This window comes from Antechinus flavipes, chromosome 2 (genome assembly GCF_016432865.1).
Source record: "Antechinus flavipes isolate AdamAnt ecotype Samford, QLD, Australia chromosome 2, AdamAnt_v2, whole genome shotgun sequence".
In the NCBI taxonomy this organism is placed as follows: Eukaryota; Metazoa; Chordata; class Mammalia; order Dasyuromorphia; family Dasyuridae; genus Antechinus; species Antechinus flavipes.
Window position 1 is genome coordinate 684,058,782 of NC_067399.1, and position 24,333 is coordinate 684,083,114.

Here is a 24,333-nt window from a genome sequence, read left to right on the forward strand (position 1 = left end):
CAGGGATGTTACAGAAGTGAAATGGACCACAGATGTTACAGAGGTGAAAACAGATCAGAGATGTTAGAAGTGAAATGGACAGATCAGAGAGGGAGGAATACAGGATGGCACCTAGCCTACAAGCCTTTTCCCCTCATTCTCTCTTCCTATTGAGCAGGGAGAGGATGCCATGGAGAAACATTTGGGCCTGGAGTCAGGAGAACCTTAAACACCTACTTGCTGTGTGTGACCCTAGATAAGTCATTTCACCTTAGTCAGCTTTAATTTCCTCAATTTTAAAATGGAGATAATAATGGCATCTACAAACCAGCATTGTTATGAGGAACAAATGAGAATATTTGTAAAGTTTCTTGTATAGTGCCTGGCACATCCCAGGAATTAACTCCATGTTTCTTTCCTTCTCCCTCTTCCTTTACCTCTTCCCTTAAATACAGAAGGCAGGGAGACTTTCCTTTCCTTTCCTTGCTTTTCCTCTCCTTTCTTTTCCTTTCTCCTTTCCTTTCCCCTTTTTCCCTTCTCTCTCCTAAGTTAATTAAAACTTTTTATTTTCAAAACATATTCATAGGTAATTTTAAGCATTCATCCTTGCAAAACCTTGCATTCCAAATTTTTCCCTCCTTCCTCCCCCCAGATAGCAAATAATCCAATATATGTTGAACATGTTCAGTTCTTCTATACATGTTTCCACAAATGTCATGCTGCACAAGAAAAATCAGATCAAAAAGAGAAAAAATAAGAAAGAAAACAAAATGCAAGTGAACAACAATAAAAAAGGTGAAAAGTACTATGTTGTGATCCACACTCAGTCCCCACAGTCCTGTCTCTGGGTGTGGATGGCTCTCTTCATCACAAGATCATTGGAACTGGCCCGAATCATCTCACTGTTGAAGAGGGCCACGTCTTGTCAGAATTGATCATCGCATAATCTTGGTTGCCCTGTACAATGATCTCCTGGTCCTACTCGCTTCACTCAGCATCAGTTCCTGTCAGTCTCTCTAGGCTTTTCTGAAACCATCCTCCTGATCGTTTCTTACAGAACAATAATATTCCATGATATTCATATACCATAACTTTATTCAGCCATTTTCCAGCTGGTGGCAACTACTTACTTTCTAGCTTTTTTTTCTACACCTGGCTAGTTACTGACCATTCAGTCACTCGAGAAGCATTTATTAAGCACTTACTATCTGCCAGGAACTGGTTAAGAGCTCAGGAGATGGGGAAAAGCTCTTGTCCCTGGCCAGGAGGAGCTCCCGGTTTGATTCAGGAGGTACCAGGAGCCCAGTTCTTTTTGGATAGGACCAGTGGGTATCGCTCAATAGACTGAGGTGAGGGGGAAGGGGCCAGTGGTCTGCTTCTAGGACTTTGGGTGACGGAAAGTCACTGGGAGTGGGGGGCAGGGTGGCGATATTAGAATTTAAATTCTAGGACTGGGGAGGCAGCTTAACTCACGATGGCCCCTGAGGGCAGAAGCCTCGGCATTTTGGGTCCCGGGCTCCTAGAGCTCTCAGGCATCTTATCTCAGATCCTAAGACTTAGATCACTCGCTCCGTGTGCGCAGGTTGAGTCGCGGAGGCCTCCGGATCCCTGGCAGGAAGGGCTCTGAAGCCGGGTTGAGGGGCCAGACTGGACAGCTTGCCTTGCTGTGTCCTCTCCGGGCTGATTTTCCATGCCCCCTCCCGGGGGGCTGCCGCCTTCCGGCCGCGGTGGGGTTCCGAGGGAGATCTGCGGCCCCTCGAGCAGCAGGCCGTGAGCCGGAGCCTGGCTTCCCTTTGGCCTCTGTGCGAGAGCCGACCTTTTGCTAGCGCCCGACGGTGCGGGCGAGTGCGGCCCGGGCGGCTAGAACGTGGGCTGGGGCCGCGGTGGAGGGGCCCTCCCGGCTTTCGGGGCCTCGGGCGGCGGGCTGGGATTTTCCACGGACGCCGGCTTCGGGATTCCCTCGGCTCTTTCCTGCCGGGCCCTGACAGCTGGTTGACCTTCAGGCCGTGGGGGGAGAGGAGGGGCCTCCGCACTTTGTTTGCCTTGGCCAGGCTGTGGCCCCATTTCTGAAGTTTGATTCATTCCTTATTGTTTGTGTGTTGGGAGCCTCTGCCGGGGCCTCAACCGTTTCCAACCCGGGGATGTTTCAGCCTCTCTTGCAAAAAGTTATTATTAAAGGATAAAAAAAGCCTCCCCGGGAGGCCTGTGTGGGAAGGCTCGGGGCCACGTTTCCATCAGCGGCCCCGGCGGAGGCTGTATTTTTAGCCTCTCCCGAGCCAGGGCGGCTTTCGCTGCCTTGTTTGGTTGGGCAGCGCCGGAGGGACGCGGCCTTCCTGCTCCCCGCGAGGGGCCGAGCCAGACTTTCCAGTTGGCCCGGACGCAGGCGTCCCAGAGAGCCCGGGGTCCGCTGGTCTCTGCCCCCGGGAGCTCCGTGGGCCGGGCCGCCGCATCATGCCCCGTGGGAGCAGGAGCGACCCTGAGCGGGGCCGGGGGGCTCCCCATGTCAGAGCAGGGCCCCAGCGAGGGCTGTGGAGGGCCGGTGGGCCCCTAGCTTGGGGCAGGAAGGCGGGAAGGCTGCCCAGATCTTGGTGTGACGAGGGTGAGCCCTCCTGGGCCCGGAGGGGGCTTGGAGCCCCTTTCTTTACAGACTTAGAAGCCGAGGCCCCATGAGGTGGTGACTCCTCCAAAGCCTCTCAGCTCCAAGCAGCAGAGCAGGGGGTGAAGACCCCCCCCCAGCCCGAGCCCCATCACCAGCTGGCTCTTCTCTCGGGGACCCCTCTAGTCTTGAGCGTTCCCCGCCTGCGGCCGCCCCATGGTGGGTGAGCTCACTCTTCCAGTCTCCCGGGGGTCCCTCCCAAGGTCCCAGCGGTCTGATGGACTTAGCCTTCCAAGCCTGGGAGTCGGGAGTCGTGGGGTGGTTCGGGTGGGGGGGGCCGTTGTCCCGATTCAGAATCAGGGGAGCCCAGTCCGTGGACCCGTAGCTCTGGATGCTGCCTTGGTGGTTCCCTGGAGGCCCCCCGGGAGTCCCAGCACGGGAGGGCCCAGACCACTCGTCCCCGGCTCTTTGGAGCCTTTTCCTAGGGCGGGTCCCACTGAGGTCTCCACCGAAATGTGGGGGTCGTGGCTGGGCAAGGTCACAATGGCACCCGGCCCCAGGACAGCTTGCGGGGCTTCGGTCCCTGACGGGACCCTGGTGGTTCCGGAGGCCGAGCAGCTCCCGGCCCTCGGGGGCTCTCACTGGACTTCCCGTTACCCACTTCCACCTCTCTTTGCCCCCTTGGCCCTGGGTCTCTCCTGGGGACCAGACGGCGGCCCCAGAGCGGCTCTCGTGTGCCCGCCGGCCTCTGGCTCGCTGCTCCTGGGGCCCCAGTGCTGGGGCCGAGCTTTCCGCAGTAGCGTGAACGCTCTCCCTGCCCAGCTCGCTTTCCCGGGCCTTGGGTCTCCTCCGCCCCCGGAGGGGCGACCAGACGCTCGATGGGGGCTGTTTCAGGTATGGGCCGAGGCACCGGGCTATGCCCCGGCGGGGGAAGGGCCAGTGGTCCTGGGGCTGCTGTCCCACCGGACACACGGCCTCTGCGGCAGTCCCTGGGGGGGAGCCGGTGGTGGTCTCCGGGCCTGGGGCGACCGGGGCCGAGCCCCCAAGTGAGCCTCAGCAGGCTGAGATGGAGGAAACATTTTGTGCTCCCTCCACGGCCTCCCACCTGTGGAGAGGGGGATGTCCCTCGTCTCTTTTGCTCCGCGCCAACAGCTGGACACAAACACTTCCATCTCCGGTGGGTCGGCCTGGAACCTCTGTCGGGAACCTGGGCTCCAGGCACGGGAGGGGACCGGCTGCCCGGACCGTGTCCTCAGGTGCCAGATGAGGCCTGTGGGGTGTGGGTCGTCACAGAGGCTGAGAAGGGGAGGCTTTCAGGGAGACTGAGGAGGGGGGCTTTCGGGGAGACTGAGGAGGGGGGGCTTTCAGGGAGACTGAGGAGGGGGGCTTTTGGGGAGGCTGAGGAGGGGGGGCTTTTGGGGGGCTGAGGAGGGGGGCTTTCGGGGAGGCTTAGGAGGGGGAACTTTTGGGGAGGCTGAGGAGGGGGTGCTTTTGGGGAGGCTGAGGAGGGGAGGCTTTCAGGGAGACTGAGGAGGGGGGCTTTTGGGGAGACTGAGGAGGGGGGCTTTCGGGGAGACTGAGGAGGGGGGCTTTCAGGGAGACTGAGGAGGGGGGCTTTTGGGGAGGCCGAGGAGGGGGGGCTTTCGGGGAGGCTGAGGAGGGGGTGCTTTTGGGGAGGCTGAGGAGGGGGGCTTTCGGGGAGACTGAGGAGGGGGGCTTTTGGGGAGGCTGAGGAGAGGGGGCTTTCAGGGAGACTGAGGAGGGGGGCTTTTGGGGAGGCTTAGGAGGGGGGGCTTTTGGGGAGGCCGAGGAGGGGGCTTTCGGGGAGACTGAGGAGGGGAGGCCGAGGAGCTCCCCCCTTTGTTATCAGATGTGGTTTGTGAATTCTTCCGGTTGTGCTCATGCTGCTCCGCCCTGCACCGGCCACATGTGTCTGTCTGGGCTTCTCGGGACCCTTCCTGTGTGCCAGCTGCGGGCACACATGCGCCAGCTGCTGGCACGCTGGCGGATCCGCCGCCTTCAGGCGCCATGAGTCGTCCAGCCGTGGAGAGGAACTCGCTTTATTTCCAAGTATCTGCTGCTACCCAAAGTGTTGCCGGGAATATTTTTGTGCATCTAGATCATTTCTGTGGCATTTTTGTTCTAAATGGATGAATGGGTGATGAAAGAGCATTTAATAAATATTTATAGCGTCCAAAGCACCGGGATTAAGTGGAAAAGGAAGCGGTTCTCGCTTCAGAGCGTCCCGCACTGAGCAGAGAGCCCGCGCGAGGGCTGGCAGCTTCAGGTCAGCTGGAAAGGCCCCCTGGACCCTGGACGTTAGGGGCGTTTATGGGGACGGAAGCATGTATAGCACCGATGTGGCACAGCCTAGAGACGGTCGGGCCATGGAAGAAATAACCGCTCCACAGCTCCACCAACAAGGCCTGAGTGTTTGTCCTCCCAGTCCCTGCCTCCTTATCGGCATCCGTGGGGACGGATTTTCCTTTGTTCTGTTTTGTTTTGATTTTTAGAAAGTTCTCTTTGGGGGCTTGATCTGTCTTGTCCTCTCCTGTAATTCTGGGATCCCGGCTCTTCAGCCGAATCGTCATCCCGAGGTGAATGGGCTTCCTGAACTCGAGGGAAGGGGATTGTCAGCGTGGAGCTTTGTGGGAAAAGCCCCGAACCTCCCGGGCCCACTTGGCATTAGGCTCTGAGAGTTGCACTGGGAGAGAGGGCAAGTCATTAGCAGAGATGGCAACAGTGAAGGGCGAAGGAAACAAATGAACCAAAATGTTACAGCAAAGAAAGGAGACACTTTCCCTTCCACCCTCACTGACATCAGAGGAACAGCAGGATTCCCTCCCTCTACCCCCTCCCCCTTCCTTGCCCTCCCTCCTTCACTTCCTTCCTTTTCTTCCTTTCTCTCTCTCTGTCTCTCTCCCCCTCCCTCCCTCCTTCCTTCCCTCTTTCTTTCTCTTTTCTCTCTCTCCCTCTCTCTCTTTCTCTCTTTCTTTCTCTCTTCCTCCCTCCTTCCTTCCTCCCTCCTCTCCTTTCTCCTTTTGATTTTCTCCTCCGTTCTGCCTTTTTCTTCTTTCTGAATTCTCTGTTACGAGGGTTAGCTCTCTTCCAGAAGGAAAGGCGACAGAGGGAAATCTGGGAAGGGTGAAGATCAAAGATAATTCAATTTTGTATTAAAACCACTTTTCCTTGAACACAGACATTAAATGACTTATTTGAGGTCACAGGGAAAGTGCTCGCATCCACACCCTCTGCTTTGGGGGGACCCTCTGCTCTCTGCCACAGTGGCCAGCATGCAGAAGGTGCCCAATAATTGCTGCTGTCGGTAGGTACTGTTCTTCATCGGCGCCGCTTCCAGAGCAGGTTCTCCCCGGGTCTCCCCACCAGGCTGGAGATAGAAGTTTCTCTCCTTTGTTCTCTGGGAGGTGACAGGGGGGACGGGCGGGAGTCCCGCCCCTGCCTCGGCCGCCCCCTCTGGCCGACGGCCCTTCCCCGTTTCTGCTTTGGAGAAGGAGCAGCCCGAGCGTTCTGAGCCGCGGCCGGGCTCTGGGGGCCCTGCCTTTGGGGGAGCCGGCCCTCCCCAGGGAGCTCCCCGGCCTGGGCGGCCGAGGCCTGCTTGGCTGCGCCCGTGGCAGGGCTGCCTGGGCTCTGCTCGGAGCTGGGCCCCGGCCAGCCCTGCCGGTGATGTCATGGAAACTGCGGCATCCTGTGTGGGGGGAGCTGGCTGCCCACAGAGCTGGCGCCGGGCCACCCTCCGTGTGGCAGCACTGGGCGGGCCCGGCCGGGAGCCCGCCCCCAGATCCTGGTGTTTGGGGAGGGAGGCGGCGTCTGCCCCGGTCTGTGGGCGGCGCCACGGTGCTCCGCCTCTTCTGAGGGGCCCCAAAGAGGGGGCGCCCCCCCACCAGGGCAAAGCTGGTCGGCGTCTGCCCCCAAGGGTGCCAGGGGTTCTCTGGGCCAGAGAAAAAGGCTCTCAGCCTGTGGGGAACGGGAAGGGGCCTGGGCCGAGGCTGGGATGGGGGATCGGCTGTGTCCGGGCCAGGGGGCTAGGCCAGGACTGGGAGGGGTCTGGGCCGAGGCCGGGATGGGGGCCGCCCGGGAGCCCCCGGGATCTGCAGTGGTCTCTATCTCCTGCGGCTGCCGGGCTGGGGGTGCTCTGGGCTGCCATCTCTTCATGAGTCTCTCCAATATTGCTATTAGAGGCCCCCGGCTGGGCCCGGTGCTTCCTGGCTGACGGGGAGGGGGGCCCCTGGGGGGCCCGGAGTCCTTGCTGGGGGGGGGGGCGAAGAGGCGGCCGGGGAAGGGTCCAGTGGCCCCGCTCCCTTCCACGCCCCTCAGGCAGCCCCGGAGCCGCGCGCAGGGCTCTTCAGAAGAGCTTTCCTTGACGGAGCGGCTGCTTTGCACGGCGGCATCTCCATTCTGCGCCTTTGGGACTGGGATGTGGATGGAGACCCTCGGGGCTTGGAGAAGGAAGATATCGTGCTGTGTGTGTGCTGGTTGGTCACGTGCCGCGTTGCCCGGAGGCGTGTCCCCCCATGGCCACCCCTGGCCTCCGGGTCCTGAGTCCAAAGCAGTAGTTCCCCCGAGGGTGTTGGCGGGGAGGGAGGGGGGAGGGGGTCAGGAGGTGCCCCTCAAGGCCCTCCAGCTTAGGGGTCACAGGACCCTGGGGCCAGGGGGACCTTGGCCATCACTGGGCAGCCCGGGAAGCACCCCCCCCCAAGGGTTCTCCCGGAGCCCAGAACGCCTTTAGGCTGCGCCAGGACAAGGAGCCCCGAGTCCGGACCCCCTAGTTCTCGGCCCACCCCCTGCCCCCCCCCCCCCCACCCCGCCCGAGCCTGCCGCCAAAGGGCCTAGCAGCAGAGTCCGGAACACGGTCGGAGCTTTCCCTGGGCGGAGAGAGCCCGGAGCTGGGGCGGGGGGCGGGGGACTCCCTCGGTCACTGGGTACACGCTTGTCCAGCGCCCTCAACGTGCCAGGCTTGTGCCAGGGCGGGCGTGGGGAAGTCAGCAAAGGATGAGGGCCCGGGGTCGGTCCGAGAATCCCCTGCCCAGCAGTGGCCAAGGGCGTCCCTCACCTTTGGTCCCGGCCTCGGCCTCCCCTCGCGCCCCCCACAGCCGAGGGCACCGGGGTCCCCCTCTGGGTCATCCCGGGCATCCCCCTCTCACTGCTGTTAAGGAACGAGCCCACCGAGCACACGCCTTTATTAAGCTCCTACAGTGTTCTAAGCCCTAGACGTGCAGAAAGGGGAGTGGTCGCTGCCCCCGCTGCCGGCCTGGGGAGACAGAGTAGAAGGGGGCGGTCCCCGGCAGGAGGAAGTCCTTGTCTCCTCGCCCAGAGGGGAGGTCCCGGGGCGGGGCCTGAGCGGGGCAGGGAGGACTCTGGGACAGCCTTTCCCGCTCACACTTGGGGGGCGACCTCAGCACTGGCCCAGGGGCGGTTGGGTTAGGGACGGGCCGTGGTGTCCCGCGGTTCTGCTGCTCAGGACGTCCCTCGTGTCCTGGGCTGAGGCCGGCAAGGCCCCTCCCCACGGCGCCCAGCGGTTCTGGTCCTGGTTCTGGTGGCCGTGCCCCGGTGGCTTCGGCCCCTCCCCGAACGTGTGCCCAGGCTGCCTCCCCCGGAGCCCGCCGGGATTGCTCGCCCCCAGGGCTTTTCGGAGGGGGGGAGGGGATGCCAGGTCACATCCTGGCCGGCCCGGGCCCTGGCACGGAGTCTGCGCCTTTGTGCTCCGGGAACATTTCTCCCATCCATCCGGCCCCTTGTCATCCCGCTTTCCCACCCTCCCCGCTCGTGCCTCAGAGGCCCGGCCCCCCCCCTCCCCACGGGGTCCTCTCTTCCCTCCGTGCTCCCCCTCCCCCCAAGGTGCGGCCCGTGGCCCTTCCCAAGAAAATGCTTTTGAACGAGTAAAATGCATCGGTTATAAAAGGAAATCAGTTTCCATAGAAAGAAAGGGATAAAGAAAAGGATCCGGGGACCCCAGGCGAGGAGCCCCTGCTCCAGGCCCTTCTCTGCCTCCGAGACCGGCTCCCAAAGCCACGGGCCCCTCAGTCTCCCGTCAGCCTTTCCCAGTCTCCTCTGCTGGGTTTCAAGGGCTCCCCGACCCCGGAGCCTCCAGGCTGGGAACTTTTCTCTCCCCAGAGCTTGGCGCGGGCGCCTCCTCGTGGGGACCCCCCAGCAGAGCTCATTTACTGACCCGAGCCCCGCACGGAAGCTCTTGGTGCACAGGGCGGCTCCCTTTGTTTTCTGTGCCCTGGGGGGGCGGGGCATTTAACCTGGACCTGTGACCCGGGAAGCCCAGGCTGCTTCCTGTTCGGTCCAAGGCTTCCCAGGCCGGGCTCAGCGACCCACCGGTGCCCGCGGCCCGAGCCCTTCGGCCTGGCACCCGGCTGGGGCGCGGGAAAGCTCCCGTGGGCCTCCTGCTCTGGGCCTTCCCAGCAGCAGCAGGGATCTGCGCCGTGGGGATCTAGGTCGAGCACTCAGAATTCAGGGCCGGCTTTGTCCCCTCCAGTGTCTCTCTGTTGGGATGGCTGCTAGCCCCAGAGACACGGGGAGCACCTGGAAGGCGGGAGCACTTCTGTGGAACACGGACGACCAGCTCCATTTGGGGAGCACGAGTCAGCAGCTCCCAGGAACCGGGCTCTGGGCTAGGCCCGGGATCCAGACTCAAGGAACCAGACAGTCCTAGAACAGATGGGCCGGAGGACGGGCTCCGCGAGGAAGTAGATACCAGAACCCAAAGCGATTTCTGGCAGGAGAGGCTGGAAGGCGGCCGGGAGGAGGTGGGGCCGGGCCCGAAGGACGCTGGGAGGTGGGAGCCGGGCCCGGGGCAGCCGGGCAGGCCGGTGTGTCCGGCAGGGGCCGTCCCGCGAAGGACACAGACTGGAGAGGCGGGCAGGAGCCTTTGGGCGCAGGGGCGAGAGGGAACCCGGGGGCCAGGGAGAGCGGGCCAAAGGGGCTGCTGTGCAGGGGGAGACCCTGATCCCCTGGAGCGGAACGGGGAGAGGGGGCCAGGAGGGGCGGGGGCCGGGCGGGGTGGGGTCCGAGCGGGGCGGGGCCGCGAGGGGGCGGGGCCGGGGGGGCTGGCCCACAGCCTGCTCTCGGTGTGTGTGGATCGGGCCTCAGGGTCCATCCCAGGATGGAGACCGGAGGCCGGCTTCCCGGAGCTGCCCAGAGGCTTGTGGTGGCGCCAGGGGCTGCCCCAGACTCAGAGACGGGAGCCGTGGCCACATTTCTTGTCCCTCGGGGTTATCACTGAGGGCAGGCCAGCGGACTTGGGGTCAGCTGGGCCTGGGCCGCGGGCTGAGGGAGCCCCCGACTCTCCGGCCGCGTAGGAGCCCCGGGTGCTTGAGCTCCCTCTCTCTCGGGCCGGGTGCCTGAGTCCTGTGCATTGCAATGAATGCGCCGCCGCCAGCAGCCTCGCTCTGTCCCTAAGGGGCAGCTGGCTCTGCAGGGGCCGGCCTGTTGGGGGGGGCGACCCTCCGCCTCCTCATCTGTAACTGGGGGTGCCTTCGGCCCCGGGGGAGAGTTACAGGGTGGCCACAGGGCAGGGCCAGGGCTTGTGGCCAGTTAGCCTCCAGCCTGCGGGCAGCGGCCGGCCCGACTCTAGTTTTAGGTCCTTCTCATGTGATGGGAAAGTCTTGGACCTGGGCAGGAACGAGAACGTTTAGAGCAGGCGGTTGACGCTGCCGGGTCAGAAGCCCCCTGGGCTGGGGGTCCTCACGAGGCTGGACTCCCCATGAGGCCGGGGCTTCCCTCACGGCTGGGATTCCCCATGGGACGGGGCTGCTTCTCTGGTCTAGAAGGGTTTTCTGCGATTGCCGTGCGAAGGCCTCGGGCTTCCATCACTCCGGCTCTCCTTCCCCAGAGCCTCGTCTTCTCCAGCCACGTTTCCTTTGGGAGCGCCCTGGGACGGGCCGGCCCCGATTTGGCCTTCGCGGCCTTACTTCTGGGCCCGCCCACACCCTCGTCGCCCCCTCCTTTTGCGGCCCCTCCCTCCGGCACTTGCTTTTTGCTCCCGTGTGTCCTGGGACAGGTCACGTGACCTTTCTGGCCTCCAGGTCCTGGCCGGCGAGGGGTCCCGGGCTCTCCTTGAGGCTCCCTGCCATGGCCAGGGCTTTCCCGGCCTCCTCCCCCCCAGCCCCCGGCGCACAGCGGCCCCCCTGCCCCTTGGCGCGGCTCATCTGCTTGGGAGCGATCAGGGGGCGGGTCCAGATTCAGGGTCGTCGGCGCGTCCCAGGCCCGGTTCTGACGCTCGTCTCCTCGCTTTTCCAGATCGTGCACACGCACAAGCCGCACTTCATGGCCCTCCACTGCCAGGAGTTTGGCGGAAAGAACTACGAGGCCTCCATGTCCCACGTCGACAAATTTGTCAAGTAAGTAGCTATTGACTCTGCTTTTCAGGGCCTGGCTGGCGGAGGCCCGCCCCCCATCTGTCAGTCAGACCTCCTCCCTCTGTGTCCCAGCCAGCAGAAATCCCCCTCCTGGGGCAGTCAGAGCCCCCACCTGGGGCACAGTCAGACCCCCATCCTGGGGCACAGTCAGATCCCCTCCTGGGGCACAGTCAGACCCCCTCCTGGGACACAGTCAGACCCTCGTCCTGGGGCACAGTCAGACCCCCCTCCTGGGGCACAGTCAGACCCCCCTCCTGGGGCACAGTCAGACCCCCTCCTGGGGCATAGTCAGACCCCCTCCTGGGGCACAGTCAGACCCCCTCCTGGGGCACAGTCAGACCCCCCTCCTGGGGCACAGTCAGACCCCCCTCCTGGGACACAGTCAGACCCCCGTCCTGGGGCACAGTCAGGCCCCCTCCTGGGACACAGTCAGACCCCCCTCCTGGGGCAGTCAGACCCCCCTCCCGGGGCACAGTCAGACCCCCTCCCGGGGCACAGTCAGACCCCCCTCCTGGGGCAGTCAGACCCCCTCCTGGGGCAGTCAGACCCCCCTCCTGGGGCACAGTCAGATCCCCTCCTGGGGCACAGTCAGATCCCCTCCTGGGGCACAGTCAGATCCCCGTCCTGGGGCAGTCAGACCCCCGTCCTGGGGCACAGTCAGACCCCCGTCCTGGGGCACAGTCAGACCCCCCTCCTGGGGCACAGTCAGACCCCCCTCCTGGGACACAGTCAGACCCCCGTCCTGGGGCACAGTCAGACCCCCGTCCTGGGGCACAGTCAGACCCCCCTCCTGGGGCACAGTCAGACCCCCCTCCTGGGACACAGTCAGACCCCCGTCCTGGGGCACAGTCAGATCCCCTCCTGGGGCACAGTCAGACCCCCCTCCTGGGGCACAGTCAGACCCCCGTCCTGGGGCACAGTCAGATCCCCTCCTGGGGCACAGTCAGACCCCCCTCCTGGGGCACAGTCAGACCCTCTCCTAGGGCACAGTCAGACCCTCTCCTGGGGCACAGTCAGACTCCCCCCTCTCTATCCCAGCCAGCAGAGGCCCCTCCTCTCCTCGGGGCTGGTCTCCTGTGGACCTTCCCTCCCCTCTCCCCCTCAGGGGGACAATGTGGCAAGCACTTGGCCGCCTGGACACCCTCCTCCTCCTCCTCACACTTCATTGCAAGGAGCTGGTGGGCTGCCCACCCCCACCGTAGCCCGGCTCCACCTCAGCACTGAGGGACACGTTTCCCCTTTCAGACAAACCAGGCTGGGTGGGCTCTTCCGGAGGGTGTGTCAGGCCCCTTCTGCCAGGGGGCGCAGCCAGGGCCGCCCTCCCTAATGGCATGGGTGGCTCATGGCTGTCTGGGAAAGGAGGGGTTCTCGGGGAGAGCCACGTCTCGGGGACCTTGTCCTCCGTCTTGGGGTCTGGGGGCCCGTTCCTGTGTGGCTGCCCTTGCCCCGGGGGGGGGGGGCTGTGGGGCCCCACGGGCCCGACCGGGTGTGACTGCCCGGCCATAAGGGGGGTGTGGCCCGAGCTGCCCCAGCCCCCGCAGCCGCAGCTCTTGACAGTGGGTCACTCTCACCCTTTGTACCCTTTGGGTAGGGGCACTTCTCCCTCTGGGTCCCAAGCCCCAGGTGGACTTTCCAGGCTCGGGGTCCGTGCTCTGCCCGCCTCCTTCAGCGGGCACATGGCAGGTCCTGGGAGCAACTCGTGTCTTGGGGCTGCCTGAGGAGGCGGGCCCAACAATTTCTTCTTTATGACTCCTTTGAAAACATTTTATTTCATTTTGAGTTCCTAATTCTATCCCTCTCTCACCCTCCTCTTTCTGCCCCCAAAAGGGTGAGCAATCCGGGGTTTCTGAGCCATTTAGGCTTGCTCTCAGAATGGTTGGATCAGTTCACAACTCCACCAACAGTCCATTAGGGTCCCGGTTTTCCCGCATTGCGGTCCACATCCAACTTTTTCCTTTTTTGTCCTAGTTTTGGGCACTTGGACAGGTGGCAGATTGCCCTGATTTGCATTTCTCTGATCGATGGCGATGGAGAATATTTTTTCATATGAGCATGAAAACTTTCTGTTCATGTTCTTTGACCATTTATCAGTTGGAGAATGGCTTGTATTTTTGTAAATCTGACTCAGTTCTCTCAATTTTTAAGAAATGAGACCTTTATTAGAAATAATTGTGGCAGAGAACTGTATAAATATATACATACGTTGTATTTTAGATCCACTTTAACATGTTTAACATGTATGAGATTGCCTGCCATCTAGGGGAGGGGATGGAGGGAGGGAGGGAGGGGGAAAAGTTGGAACGGAAGTGAGTGCAAAGGTCAAAGTTGAAAAATGACCCACGCATATGTTCTGTCAATAAAAAGCTATAATAAAAAAAAATTCCAGGGCTACCAAAATAGAAAAAAAATGAATTGTTGCAAATTCTCTGCCCCCCCTTTCCCCAATTCTACTTTCTTTATAATTTTGGTCATACAAGTTTTCTTTGTGTAAAAACTTTTTGATTTAATATAATCAAAATGATCCATTTTACATTTTGTAATACTCTCTCTCTCTTCTTTGGTCCCGAATTCTTCCTTTATCAGTGAATCTAACAGATAATGTATTCTAGATTCTCTTAATCGGCCTCTTAAATCACCCTTTAGGAAACGCACTTAAAAAAATTTTGAGTTCTCCCTTCTAACCCTCTCCACTCCCTGAGGAAGCAAATCCTGCCATTGCCGTTAATCACGTAGGGTCACGCAGAACACGTTCCCATATTTGCCATGTTGCAAAAGCAGTCATGCATGTGCACACACACACTCCTCCCCCAATAAAAATACAGCAGGTCAAAGTTTGCTTCCACATGCATTAAGACTGCAATTCTTTCTAGTGGTGCTATTGCTGTATCAAAGGGTCTGCCGTTTTATAGGCCATCGTTCAAATTGCTCTCCAGAAGGGTTGAATTAGTTCCCAACTCTGCCAGCAGGGCATCCGTGGCCCCTCCACTATTTGTCAGTTTTCTCTTCGGACACATCAGCCCGTCTGACAGGTAGGAGACGGAATCTTAAAATTGTCTTAATTTACATTTCTCTGGTCAACGGGGCATTTTTTCGTGGCTCATTGATAGCTTTGATTTCTTCATCTGAAAACTGCCTCTTCATATCCTTTTACCACTTATCGACTGGGAAATGACTCACTTTTATAAATTTGGCTCAGTTCCCTGGATATTTGAGAAACGAGGCTTTATCGGAGAAAACTTGCTGTAAATTTTTTCCCCGTTTCCTGTTTCCCTTCTAATTTTGGCTGCATTAGTTTTGTTGCAAGCACGCCACTTTTTGATGATGGGGTTGGAAAAGATCAGCTGACTTTGCTCCGTTGCCTAATAGCCAGGGCTAATTGAGACAGCCCGGGCGGGCACAGGACAGTAACGAGAATGCTGCCACCGGATCAGAACCTGCGTTCAAATCCTGCTGTAGACTGTTGGCACTGTGTGATCTCCCGGGCACTCGATTAGCTGGCTCTGTTCCTATGGTCCTAATGGAGCCATATGGGAACTTAGTGAATTCACCTTATTGACCCTTTCCACCCAGTCACAGGATGTGGAGAACGAGGCAGGGGAAGTTTTTCCCAGGTGAGGAAATGGGCAGAGAAAAGCTGGGATGCAGAGCCCAGTTGCTTCCCCCCCCCCAAGCTGGCATCTCTGTGGCCACTCACTGCACGGTACTTTCGCACTTTCAGAGAATTCAGAAACAGGGCGAGGACAAGGGCTGCTCTGGAGCCCGGCCTCACTTTTGGGCCTCTTTTCAGTTTGGGACAGGATTTGGGAAGAGATAAAAGGGAGTTCATTGCTGGGTCGCCTCGGTTGGGTTCCAGCCCTTTAATGTCAGAGCCGGGAGGGTCTTTGCCGATCGTCGGGTCCAACCGGCTCATCCTACAACTGAGGCCCAGAGGGAATCAGGGATGGGGCCACTTTGGGTTCCCTGAGCCTTTAGTTGGAGACTAGAAGCCTCCTGCTAAAAGCCCAAGGGTTGGTCGTGGGAAGCATTCGCTGACCGACCCTTCGGCCTTCCCGGGTGATGCAGGCACTGGCCCTCCCTTCATCCTTCCTGGGAGATACAAGCACTGCCACTGGCCCTCCCTTCATCCTTCCTGGGTGATTCCAGCGCTGCCTCTAAGTGGGATCTTTACCCTTTGCCTCAGACCTGGGTGAACAGCCCCATCCTTGTCTCTCTGTGATTGGCTCCTCCCATGCTAGCTTCTGACTCCAATGGTAGTGAAACATCGCCACCTGCTGCTTAGAGCTCGCTAATGCTTGATGAAGCCTACAATCTCCTGCCATCAGTAGAACAATAGCAAATCAGGGCATCCAGAGAACCAAGAGGTGACTCTGGGTCTTCCCTTCAGACTGCAAAGAGAAGGCCTTCCAGCCAGGAGCGTAGCTCTTCCTTCCTGGGAAGCTGACATCCACAGGTGCTTCGTGTTGGGCCCAGTAGATGTTGCAGCATTAAGGTGGGGGTTCAAGCCCCCATCCCCTGAGAGCCACAGGAAGCAGTGAGGTGTGGGTGGACCCTTTGAGTCCTTCCCTTGAGCCTTCCTGACTTCAAGCTCTCCTTCTTTCCAGTTCAAGATCAGGGAGGTGATGATCACTCCATACATTCAGAGTATCACATTCGGTTTTAGGAAGGACTTTGCTAACCATTGGGTGGCTAGAGAAGGGTGATGAGGAGGATACAAGGGGACTCTGAGTCTGTTCCTCTTAAAAGAACTGAAGAAGTATTGCCCAGGTGACGAGATGCCAGCATTATCTCTAAGGCTTCGAATGGTTGCCTTGCTGGGTAAAGGATTAGATCTGTTCTATCAGGGCCCAGTCCAGATCCTATTCGCATCCCAGGATATGAGGCAGATATCCTGGAGACAGTTCTGCGGCTGGGGAAGAAGCTGGGATCCAGCCTGAAGAAAGACAAGTAGAAAGAAATAGACCCAGGAAGATCTGTCTCCTGGAAGAAAAAGGAGACTTGTTCTGTTTGGCCCAGCAGCAGGACAGAAACTGGTTACAGTGAGTGAGTGAGAGTGTGTGTGTGTGTGTGTGTGTCTGTGTGTCTGTGTGTCTGTGTGTGTATGATATGTTTGGGCCTGACCTAAGGAAAACCTTCCTGGCGTCTTTCATTAAGATTCTGTGCTTCCTCCATGGAGCCAGGCAGTCCATCAATAAGCAGTTAGCAAGCTCTGCCAGAGTGATAGAAAGAAAGGTAAAAATGCAGAACCTGCCCACAAGGAGAATACATTCTAACAGGGAGACAACCCGTAAGGAACTCGGTACATTCAAGATTTTGGCTAGCGTATAAATGCTGATAATCTGAAAGGAAAAGGCACCAGGAGCTAGGGCCCTGTGAAAGGCTTCCTGCTGGAGGTGGGATGTGACCTGAGGTGAGGAGGGAGAGCATTTCTGGTGAAGGTGACTGTCAAAGCAAATGCCCAGAGTCTGGAGATAAAAGTGTTGTTTGTGGGGGACAGCCAGGATATTAGAGCTGTTTGACCATACATATAGAACCATGTGGGAAAAGCTGAAAAAGATAGGAGTGGGGCAGTTTAGGAAAGATTTTAAAGTCAAGCAGAAGACTTTGCATTGGATCCTGGAGACAGATGATGATAGCTGCCATTTACACAGTGCCAACTATGCATCAGAAACTAAAATAAACATTTTACAAATATGATCTCATTTAATGGGGAGCCCCTGGAGCTTATTGAATAGGGGGTGATACGGTCAGATTTTTGCAGTCAAATGGAGAATGGACTGGATAGACTTGAGACAGGTAGAACTCCTAGAACTCCTAGAGACTGTTGCAATAATCTAGGTATGAGGTGACGAGGGTCTGCCCTAGGGTGGAAGCATTGGCAGAGGAAGAAAGGGGATATAGGTGAGATGGAGGAGAGATTTGGGAGAGGTGAAATATACAAGAGATGTTGGAGAGGTGAAATATACAAGAGACGCTGGAGAAGTGAAATATACAAGAGATGCTGGAGAGGTGAAATATACAAGAGAGGATGGAGAGGTGAAATATACAAGAGAGGATGGAGAGGTGAAATATACAAGAGATGCTGGAGAAGTGAAATATACAAGAGATGTTGGAGAGGTGAAATATACAAGAGATGTTGGAGAGGTGAAATATACAAGAGATGCTGGAGAGGTGAAATATACAAGAGATGTTGGAGAGGTGAAATATACAAGAGATGCTGGAGAGGTGAAATATACAAGAGATGTTGGAGAGGTGAAATATACAAGAGATGTTGGAGAGGTGAAATATACAAGAGATGCTGGAGAGGTGAAATTGACAGGCCTCAGCATCACATTGTTTCTTGGGGTTGAGAGTGAAGAGTCGAGGAGGGAGGGGGGATCCCAAAGCCCTCAGCACACGGGCAAGGCAGATGCATGTGTGTAAGTATGCACACACACAACATACATGCTCGTATACAGGCAGACGTGTGTGATGCATGTGTGCTTGTATTGAATTGCTGCAGTGTGCACACATGTGCATGTGTAGTGATTTTTGCCGCAAAGCCAGAGAGATTAAATGTGATTTCCTTCCAGTAGCTTCTTCATCTCTTCATATTAGAAAAAAGAAAGTGAATTTGTAGTGGGTTTCTTGGGAAGGGGTGCTGCTAAGGGAGCTTCTGACACCGGTATCTTCCCCCTTTCCTTTTTCCCCGCTCACAGTGGGGGGCATGAGTCCTGAGACTTCGGGATTCTCAGGGAACAGGCCCAGTGCTTATGGAAGCTCTAGGGGCCACACTGTCCATCCCTCCTTTTACAAGCATTTATTAAGCACCCACTGTCTGCACTTTGGGCTGAGATGACATGTACACGTTAGCCGTGGTGACTTTGCCCAGCTCCTTCTCCACAGCCCCTGCAGACTTGGTGCATCTGCCCACCAGGAGCCCAGAGCGGTGCCTTCTCTTGGTTTTTTACCCCAGAACCTCGACTTTCCCCTGCTTTGGGCCTCGGCTGAGAGGGCCAGACTGGCCCAGCTCCCCGGCAGGGGGAGAATTGTGAGCTCCGGGCCCGATTGCCACCCGCAGACGTGCCCGTGTACCAGGCCGGGCCTGACCATGGTGGCTTGGCCCTGGTGCGGCCCCGCTCTGACACCCCTCCCCGGCTTCCCCTGGGCTAACGCGCTCCCTCTCGCCTTGCAGAGAGCTGCTGTCCAGCGATGCAATGAAGGAGTATAACCGGGCCCGCGTGTACCTGGATGAGAACTATAAGTCCCAGGAGCATTTCACGGTAAGTGTCGGCCGGTCCCCTGTGGCCCGGGAGGAGGTGAGGGAGGGGCCGGAGCCTGCTGCCTCGAGGCCCCACCCCTAAGTGCCCAGCGCTGGACGGATCCCTCCCCGACACATCCCGAGCCGCTTCTATGGGCTGGTGCCCTCTTGCTGCGGTTGCTGATGGAGGGGGCGGCTGGGCAGGGTCGCCGTCGGCAGAAGTGGGTCGTGTCTGGGAGCCTGGGCCCAGGGAGGCTTGGTTGAGTTCCATAAGCATTTCTGCTATTCCCCCCTTCTCCCCCACCCCGAGACCGAACTGTTGGTTGGAATCCTGCTGCCGTTGTGATAGCTGTGTGATCTGGAGCAGCGCTGCTTCTGCTTCAGTTTCCAAAGCTGTGAAATGGGCGGCCTGGACTCGGGGGCCTCGGGCTAAATCTGAATCTCAGCTCCTTTGGTCCTGTCAGTTTTTTGGGGGGGGCCCCCAGGGCAGCCTCCTGTCGCCATGTCATTCTGAGGAAAGGACGGGCTGCGCCTCTAAGGTCAGAATAAATGTTGGGAAAGAATCAGGTGCAGTTTTACACGGATGTGGTGGGGCTGTGTGGCCGGGCAGATGGGGCGGGAATGGATTGGCTGCCTCCCGGCTCCTTCCTCGGCCCCTTCTGCCGGTGGACGGGCTGGAGCCCCTCGGAGGGCCACGTCGGGGCCCCCACTGCAGCCCCTGGGAGCCGGCCCTTGAGCTTTCCTTGAGCCCCCTGTGGCTTCATCCTTGTTGCAGAGAGCGTCGACTTCGTGCTGCCCTCACCAGACGCCCCTGGTGCTCGGGGTCCCTCCCAGGCCGGCGCACAGCTCTCTGGGAGCGACAATTGCCTCGGTCATTTGCCTCGTGTGCCTGTCCAGGAGGGACTGGGCTGGAGGAAGGGCCCCGCGCTGAGGACATTTTAGCACAGATGCCCTTTGCTTCCTGCCCCTGGAACACAAAGCTGCTCCGCAGCCCCTTGTCCCGACCCCGGGAGTCTGTCTCGGGCGGGATCGGCCACGGCCTGGCTTTGCCCAGTGACAGGAGCCAGCGGGAAGAGAGGGTGACGAAGTGGGCCCGGGGGGCGGCCTCCATCGCCTCGGACCGTCGCCTTGTCCCTTGGCTTGGCCCAGCCCTTCTGCCCGTCACCTCCGTCCATCGCCTTAATCCAGCGGCTCGGTCCGTCCTCTCTGCTCGCCTTTCCCTGCAGCGACCACCCTGAGCCCGGAGCCGGGAGTCGCTGCCATGACCGAGGGCTGGTTTAGGGGGAAAGGATGTCCTGGCCCTGGGAGAAAAGCAGTTAGTTCTTGATGGCCCAGGGCCACGTGAGCACGTTTAGGGCTTGAGATAATTGGCCACTAACTGAAGAGGAAACGGAGCCGGCTTTGTCGGGGCCACGGTGAGGCCCTGGTTACGCAGGGAGGCGGCCCCCGCTGAAGTGGGAGAGCAGCCTTTGCGGGCCCTGGCTGCCCAGGGAAGGAAGAAGGGAAAGTGGCGGCGGCGGGGGGACTTCTGCAGCAGTGGGGGGACTTCTGCAGCAGCGGGGGGACTTCTGCAGCAGGGGGGACTTTTGCAGCAGGAGGGACTTCTGCAGCTCCCTCAGCAGCTCCTCCCCTCTGGCGGCCGTGGCGCCTTTTCGCCAGGAGGTGGAGCCAGATCTGCGTGGAGGAAATCCTCCGGTCGGGCTCTGGCCTCTCTGCTGATGAGCAGGGGCTGGGCTCATACTTGGCCATCGCAGCGTCCAGCCCAAGACTTCTGAGGCCCCAGGACCCGGAAACTGCCCGAGGGGACGATGGAAGTGGAGCCGGACTGAGCCGGCCTTGGCGCAGAGAGGGGACCTGCAGGCCCTGGGGCCACGACAGGGCAGCGGGCTTGGGGACCGTGGGTGGGCCAGGGAGAGGCGAGGCCGCTGTCGGGGGCAGAGAGCACGAGCCCGGGAGGCCCCCAGCTCCTTCCCAGCCAGACTGGCGTTGGCCGGTCTCCTGCTCCAGCCTCCTCCTCCTGGGCAGCCTCCACCGGCTCCCCCTCCCCCAGTCAGACCCTCCTGGCCAGGCCTTGCTTCCTTTCAGTCCCGGCTCCGGGTGCTCGCTGGCTGGGGGCTCTTCCTGGCTGCCCGAGGGCTGGTCGGGCTAATTAAGTGCCTGCGATCTCCCTGGAGGACTTCCCTCTGTTGCTGTGACTCAGGAACTCCTCTGGCCTGTCACAGCCCCGCTTTCTTGAACTCTCCTCTGAATCCCGAGTTCAAATCTACCCACAGACACCTGCCGGTGAGCCCGCGCGAGCCGTGTTTCCTCAACCGGAAAATGGGGACAGTGATAGCTGCTACCTTGAAGGGTTGTGACGGGATCAAACTTTGTTTAAAACTGCTTAGGGCAGACGTAGTAGGGGCTACGGAAATGAGGATTCGCTTCCCTCTGGGCAGCCTCATGGTGCAGAGAGGGAGGAAACCCTGAGCGACGCTCCCTGGCAGAGCGTCACCTCTGTCTGCCTCAGTTCCCTCATCTGTAAAATGGGGCTCCTAATAGCCGGGTTTGGGAAGATCCAGAAGGCGCTTTGAAACCCTGAAGCAGAGGCACGGCAGTGAGGCGGGCTTGGCAGCAGGTCAGGAGCGGGGGCATCCAGGCCCGGAGCTGCAGCGAGGGGCACGGACCAGGGGCACGGACCATCTGACCTCATCTGCTGCCTGTTCATAGCCAGGAGCTCCGGGGAGTCCTCAGTGCGGTGGAGAGAGCATCCACCCGACCCAGGGGAGCCCCCAGGCTTCCTCTGTGCCCACCCAACATGGCTCAGGAGCGTCATCGCCAGGCCCAAGGCCAGCCAGCCAAGAGCCTCCTGTGGTCATTGGGGGGAGGCGGGCGGGGCCTGGACAAGATGCTGAGTGTGAAACAGCTTCGGTTGGTGTTCCCCTTTCTCCCCTGGCCCTGAGGATGCCCCCAAGCCGGAGGATGTTCCCCAGTCTGAAGATGTCTCTGAGCCGGAAGATGTCTCCGAACCTGAGGATGTCCCCGAGCTGGAGGATGTTCCCCAGTCTGAAGATGCCCCCGAGCCGGAGGATGCCCCCGAGCGGGAGGATGTCCCCGAGCGGGAGGATGTCCCTGAGCGGGAGGATGTCCCCGAGCGGGAGGATGTCCCTGAGCCTGAGGATGTCCCTGAGCCGGAGGATGTCCCCGAGCCGGAGGATGTCCCTGAGCCAGAGGACGTCCCCTTGGCTTGATGTCATCTCTGGCTCAGAGCTTGGGGAAGGAACAGTGAGGGGAGAACCTGCCCCCATAGCCCTCATGGTTAGGTGATCAATGAGGCGGCCTCTGGTGGGCATTGCTTCCATTTCTCTATAGAAAGTTGGTCTAAAACCGCTGCCCAGCTCCGGGGAAGCCGCTTCAGGCCGGTGGGAGACGCTGGGTCCATCCGTGGGATTCCCATCCCGGGACCCGCCCCCTCCCTCCGACAGGGTCTCAGAGCTCTCACCCTCTCCTGGCTCAGCAGGTTCTCAGACAGCCCTTGAGGCTTCCTATCGCCGCTTGTCATGGGCAGGAGTGGCCGTGCGCCCCGCAGACCCAGATTAAAATGAGGCTCATGCACCAGAAGCTGGGGAGGGTCCCTTGAGCATGTGGCCGCAGGGCCCAGGACATCCTTCCTGCCCTCTCCCCCCCTCCGCGATGACTGAGGGGAAAGCTGGAGCAAATGGAAAAGAGACGTCCTCCTGGTGGAAGCGCTGGAGGGCTGGCTTGCCTCCATTTTCAAACTTGGCGTTGCATTTTCTCAATTTTTGAGTTTCCTCCTTGGACAAGGGGCTTGGGCTCGGGGATGCTGGTCATCGTTGCGTGCCCTCGGAAGTAGTTTTGGACAAAATCCTGGGATGGCCCCGTGGAAGGAGTCCGCTCTTTTCCTAGGGTCCCAGCCGGCTGGAAAAACCTCATGAAAGCAGTTTAGATCTCAAGCAGCCGCTTCCTTTCTGCCCGTGACTTGCAGCCTAATACAGTTTTGGGTGCGAGCAGGGCTCCCGGGCTTTCGGAAGGGCATACGTGCCCGTTAAAATTGGGCTCGAGACTCACCCCTGCCGGCCTGCTCCTTCGGCCCCTCCTCTCCATCGGGAAGATGCGCGACATCTCACTCTTGGGAGTCAGAAGATCAGGGTGTCTCACCATTGGATGCGAGAGTCTGTCCTGGGTGAAAAGAGCTCCCCAGTTCTCCTGGGCCTCCCTTTCTCCATTTCCTCTTTCCTTTCGTTCCTGTGGCTGACCGACTGCCACTGCCACATCCGATGACAATCTCTGGAAAACGTGACTACCCTCAAGGTGTTTTCGGTCCATCTGTCGGTAACAAGCATTGATTAAGCATCTGCTGCATGCGAAGTTGTGTACTCGGAGCTGGGGAGTCCATGCACACGGAAGCTTTCCTGGCCTCAAGAAGTATATATTGTCAGGGAAGCCAAGATGGTCATGTAGAAGTGGGCTACAAAAAGCTACTCAAGGATCATGCTTAGCGAGGGGGAGGGAGGGGCACCGGCTGTTGAGGGCCATGTGCCGAGCACTGGGGAGGCTCAGGAAAAGGGTTAGGGGGTGTTTTGTCTGTGGGGTTGTGAGAGACACCGTCTCCCTCGTGGCTGCTTGTGGTTTACTTGGTTTCCTGTCTCGGAGGCTCTCTTTGGCTCATTAATTTTGTCTGTGTTCTCAGGTGTCTTCCCCTTTTTCAGTTACTCACTTGAGTGTATTGAGGGAGATTCTCACTTCACACTGTCTCAGAGCTGGCATGTGTGGGCGCCACGGGTGTTCTCAGAAGCTGGCCGGGACCTCTCCCAGCCGAGAGCGGGGCCGTGGGGAGCTCAGCCCCTTTTGCCCCTCTTTCCAATGGAACCCTCTTACTGCCATTAGAGAAGTCGGGAAAGAGGCGGAGCCCGGCCCCTGCTCCTCTGATAGTAAAGGAGCAAGGAAACTCACCTTCTGGGGTGCTTGTTATTTTTAGAAGCAAATTCTCATGTATTTTCCAAGGTCAGTGTTACTACCTTTGGGAGGCAAGCATGAGAATTGTGGGCTTCTCAATGCCCCTGCATATGTGTCCACATACATGCGAGTTTTCCAAGGTCAGCGTTATTACCTTTGGGAGGCAAGCATGAGTGTTGTAGGGTTCTCGATGCCCCTGCATATGTGTCCACATACATGAGAGTTTTCCAAGGTCAGCGTTACTACCTTGGAGAGGCAAGCATGAGCATTGTGGGCTTCTCAATGCCCCTACATACCTATCCACATAAACACATTTTCCAAGGTCAGCATTACTACCTTTGGGAGGCAAGCATGAGAATTGTGGGCTTCTCAATGCCCCTGCATATGTGTCCACATACATGAGAGTTTTCCAAGGTCAGCGTTATTACCTTTGGGAGGCAAGCATGAGTGTTGTAGGGTTCTCGATGCCCCTGCATATGTGTCCACATACATGAGAGTTTTCCAAGGTCAGCGTTACTACCTTGGAGAGGCAAGCATGAGCATTGTGGGCTTCTCAATGCCCCTACATACCTATCCACATAAACACGTTTTCCAAGGTCAGCGTTACTACCTTTGGGAGGCAAGCATGAGTATTGTGGGCTTCTCGATGCCCCTGCATATGTGTCCACATACATGAGAGTTTTCCAAGATCAGTGTTACTACCTTGGAGAGGCAAGCATGAGTGTTGTAGGGTTCTTGATGCCCCTGCATATGTGTCCAGATACATGAGAGTTTTCCAAGATCAGTGTTACTACCTTTGGGAGGCAAGCATGAGTATTGTGGGCTTCTCAGTGCCCCTGCATATGTGTCCACATAAACAAGTTTTCCAAGATCAGTGTTACTGCCTTTGAGAGGCAAGCATGAGTGTTGTAGGGTTCTCAATGCCCCTGCATATGTGTCCACATACATGAGAGTTTTCCAAGATCAGTGTTACTACCTTTGGGAGGCAAGCATGAGTATTGTGGGCTTCTCAATGCCCCTGCATATGTGTCCACATAAACAAGTTTTCCAAGATCAGTGTTACTGCCTTTGAGAGGCAAGCATGAGTGTTGTAGGGTTCTCGATGCCCCTGCATTATCTCTCCATGTACACGAGAACTTTCCAAGGTCAGTGTTGCTTACTACCTTGGAGAGGCAAGCATG

General features: G+C 58.7%; 1 protein-coding gene across 3 annotated transcripts in view; it reads left to right on the forward strand.

Moving 5' to 3' along the window:
• Nucleotides 1-24,333, forward strand: part of INPP5A (inositol polyphosphate-5-phosphatase A) — a 166,466-nt gene that overhangs the window by 58,120 nt on the left and 84,013 nt on the right. For all 3 annotated transcript variants that reach the window (XM_051982792.1, XM_051982793.1, XM_051982795.1), the window contains exons 3-4: nucleotides 10,841-10,941; nucleotides 18,131-18,218. In XM_051982792.1, coding sequence (XP_051838752.1) covers nucleotides 10,841-10,941; nucleotides 18,131-18,218 — 189 coding nt within the window. The remainder of the gene's footprint in view (nucleotides 1-10,840; nucleotides 10,942-18,130; nucleotides 18,219-24,333) is intronic.